The following is a 3575-nucleotide window of genomic DNA, read 5'->3' as shown; positions in this document are numbered from 1 at the left end:
GGTGTATAGTGGTATCTCAGAGTTGTCTTAATTTGCATTTCTCTGATCAATAGTGATTTGGATTGTGTGTACTATTTTGAAAGAGAAGACTGGACCTCAACTGATGTCAATTTGGTTAATACTGATTGGAACAGAGTAGGCAAACAGTGAATAATTTCTCATACTTAAATATATTTCTTTTCTTTTTTTATTCTTTGACTTTAAAAAGTTGATTTCATGTGGGGGACAGCAAATAGAAAAATAAAAATTTATAAAAGGAAAGATTATTTATGGATATTTTAAAATATAAATAAATGGGTGAATGAATTTATCAATTAATAAAAGAGTAAAGGAACAAAGAAGTACATGCATACATCCATCAAGTGAATAAACAAATGCCTGTTGCTTTGAATTAAGTGGTTCAGCCCACCTTTAGACCTAAAGGTTGTAGTAGGAAGCTAAACCCCCATGTGCTAAAGATCAGAAGAGAGAGGAAAATGAAGGGTTAGTTGAAGTGTGGTCACAGAAGAAAAGAGAGACAAGTGTACCTCACATCACGACAAAAAAAGGGGGGAAAGAGGAAAATGTCACCAACTCTTTGTGCGAGCCTACTATGAGCCAGGAACAGTAATATACATTTTACAAATATAACATTTGATTCTCTGGAGAACTCTGTAAGGTTGGTGCTATTGTTTTACATTTGAGGAGCTGGAGGGAGAAACATTTAAAGTGATTTGTTCAGGGTCACACAGCTAGTGTGACTAATGAAAAGTCCCGGAGACATAATTTTTGGGTAATTAAAAATCAAATTTTAGATCGATTATTTATGGCTAGGAAATGATTGAGGTCAGTGTCTGGAGTGGAAGCAGAAGATGTTGCCTGAAGAACAAAGAATGCTTTAAAAGTTTTGGGGAAAGTGGATGTGCCTGAGGGTGGGAATCAATTGGTTAACAATTAATGAGGGGGTGGATCAGGAGGTGGACTTAAAGCCTTCAGGGACAAAGACATCCATCTGTCTCTCCAGTCAATAGTCAAGAACAATGGTGGGGTAAGAATAACCCCTATATAAATAATAAATATGCTCCCTATAAGATCTCCTCACTGGGTGGGGTCTCAGCCATTATGGAAAATGATGTACCTTGAGGATTTAGGCAATCTCATCCGTTAGGAACGTCCTTCAGAGGCTGACTGAATAATTGATTTCTGAATGTGGAAATAGCAAAGTGTTACTTCCTAATTGAAGAACTGGTTATTAATGGGAGAGAAAGAATTCTTTCACTAGTAAGTGTCTGAGACTAGATTATAACTCATTTCTTACTCTTGGAGCCATACCTCAGGGCACACTGAACCCAGAGAGAAGCAGTGGGGAAGAAGAGGAGGGAAAATCCCTGATGACCTTCTCTATCTGTGTCCCCAGGACGTTTGAGAGGACCAGGGTTTCCTGGGGCTGGGACCACCCACCATGAGTGTGTCCCCCATATCTGATCAGCGGGAATGTGTTCATGACAATGCAATGGAGAGAAGAGTTCATGGGAGTTTCATTCCTGCGGCACCTGGAGAATTGACCCTTAATGAGTGGATGCGGATCCCCTCTCTGCTCATTGCCCTGGGCGGGCTGGCGGGGAACGGTGCTGTCCTGTGGCTCCTGGGCTTCCGCATTCAGAGGAATCACCTCTCGGTCTACATCCTCAACCTGGCGGCGGCCGACGCCCTCTTCCTGTGCTGCTCCTTGCTGAATTGCATAAATCGATTGGCTCACCAGTTATTTAATTCTCCGACGTACATTGTTATCATCTACCTCAGACAAGCATCCTACGCGGTGGGCCTGAGCCTCCTGGCCGCGATCAGCACCGAGCGCTGTCTCTCTGCGCTCTTCCCGCTCTGGTACAGAAATCGCCGGCCCAAGCACACGTCGGCCACCGTCTGCGCCGGGCTCTGGACTCTGGCCGCCCTGCTCTGGGTAACGCGTTTTGTCCTTTGTTGTTATTTTTATCCTAACGAGTTCTGTGTCTACATCTACCGTGTCATCGAGTCCGTGTGGTTCATGCTTCTCTCGCCAGTGCTTTGTGTGTCCAGCCTGACTCTGCTGCTGAGGGTCCAGTGCAGCTCCCGGCGCCGGCGGCCCCCCAGACTCTACCTCCTGGTGCTGCTCACGGTCCTCGTGTTCCTGCTCTGCGGCCTGCCCATGGGGATCGGGGTTGCCCTATGTTTCCTCTTCCACATAGATCTCATACCTTCGTGGCTCCGTCAGCTCCTGGCCTGTGTGAACAGCAGTGTGAACCCCCTCATTTACTTTTTCTTGGGCAGACAAGGGCAAAAAAAGAGGGAGCCCCTCAGGGTGGTTTTGCGCAGGGCCCTGGAGGATGAGCGGGAGGTCAGAGATGAGGAGAGGGACAAATCCTACACCAACAGCTCTGAGACTTCAATCTGAGGCTAAGAACAAGATGCTCAGACATAGGAGTCCTTGAAATGAGTCCCCTGCCCCAGGCCCAGCTACGACAGCCATCCCACCTCCGCAGGAGGGAATGCGGGATTTCCCCTGCCATCCCTAAAATCGTTGTCCAGGGTGTGAATTCTAACTGATGAACAAACATTTATTAGGTGACTGCTGTATGCCAAACAGCTGGAAGGTGCTTAGAATAGAGCTCCAGCGCCTGGAATGGGAATAATCGAGATCAAATCTAGCTTGAGGGGCCTGCCATGTGATCCTGGCAAGTCATTTAAATCTATTTGCCTCATTTCTCTAATTCGTAAAATCTGCTACCAAAAGAAATGGTAAAACACTTCAATATCTTAGCCAAAGAAACAGATGGGAGTCAGAGAGGGTCACATTACTGAATAATAAGGCTATACCAAGCACTGTCCTAAATGTTTTACAAAAATCTCATTTAGTCCTCACAATATACCTAGGAGTTAGGTGCTTTCAAGATATCCATTTTATACTTCAAGAAACTGAGTCCAGCAAACCCAAAGATCCTAACTTTTGGGATAAGAATTCATTACTTGATAAAAACTGCTGGGATAACTGGAAATTAGTATGGCAGAAATTAGGCATGGATCCACACTTAACACCGTATACCAAGATAAGATCAAAATGGGTCCATGACCTAGGCATAAAGAACGAGATTATAAATAAATTAGAGGAACATAGGATAGTTTATCTCTCAGACTTGTGGAGGAGGAAGAAATTTGTGACCAAAGATGAACTAGAGACCATTACTGATCACAAAATAGAAAATTTTGATTATATCAAATTAAAAAGCCTTTGTACAAACAAAACTAATGCAAACAAGATTAGAAGGGAAGCAACAAACTGGGAAAACATCTTCACAGTTAAAGGTTCTGATAAAGGCCTCATTTTCAAAATATAGAGAGAACTGACTCAGATTTATAAGAAATCAAGCCATTCTCCAATTGATAAATGATCAAAGGATATGAACAGACAATTTTCAGAGAATGAAATTGAAACTATTAACACTCATATGAAAAAATGTTCCAAATCACTATTGATCAGAGAAATGCAAATTAAGACAACTCTGAGATACCACTACACACCTGTCAGATTGGCTAAGATGACAGGAAAAAATAATGATGAA

At 43.1% G+C, this 3575-nt stretch overlaps 1 protein-coding gene across 1 annotated transcript; it reads left to right on the top strand.

Moving 5' to 3' along the window:
- Positions 1–1401: 1401 nt before the first annotated feature.
- Positions 1402–2510, top strand: LOC127541078 (mas-related G-protein coupled receptor member X4-like). The gene has a single exon (XM_051966165.1). It carries the CDS (start codon positions 1442–1444, stop codon positions 2408–2410), a length of 969 nt encoding a protein of 322 aa, XP_051822125.1. The 5' UTR covers positions 1402–1441; the 3' UTR covers positions 2411–2510.
- Positions 2511–3575: the final 1065 nt, after the last annotated feature.

Source organism: Antechinus flavipes, chromosome 6 (assembly GCF_016432865.1).
Source record: "Antechinus flavipes isolate AdamAnt ecotype Samford, QLD, Australia chromosome 6, AdamAnt_v2, whole genome shotgun sequence".
NCBI lineage: Eukaryota > Metazoa > Chordata > Mammalia > Dasyuromorphia > Dasyuridae > Antechinus > Antechinus flavipes.
The sequence above is the reverse complement of the archived record's forward strand: the minus strand, read 5'-3'. Positions and strand labels throughout refer to the sequence as shown.

Coding starts and splice junctions, on each gene's coding strand:
- LOC127541078 (XM_051966165.1), top strand. CDS start 1,442: ATGAGTGTGTCCCCCATATCTGATCAGCGGGAATGTGTTCATGACAAT.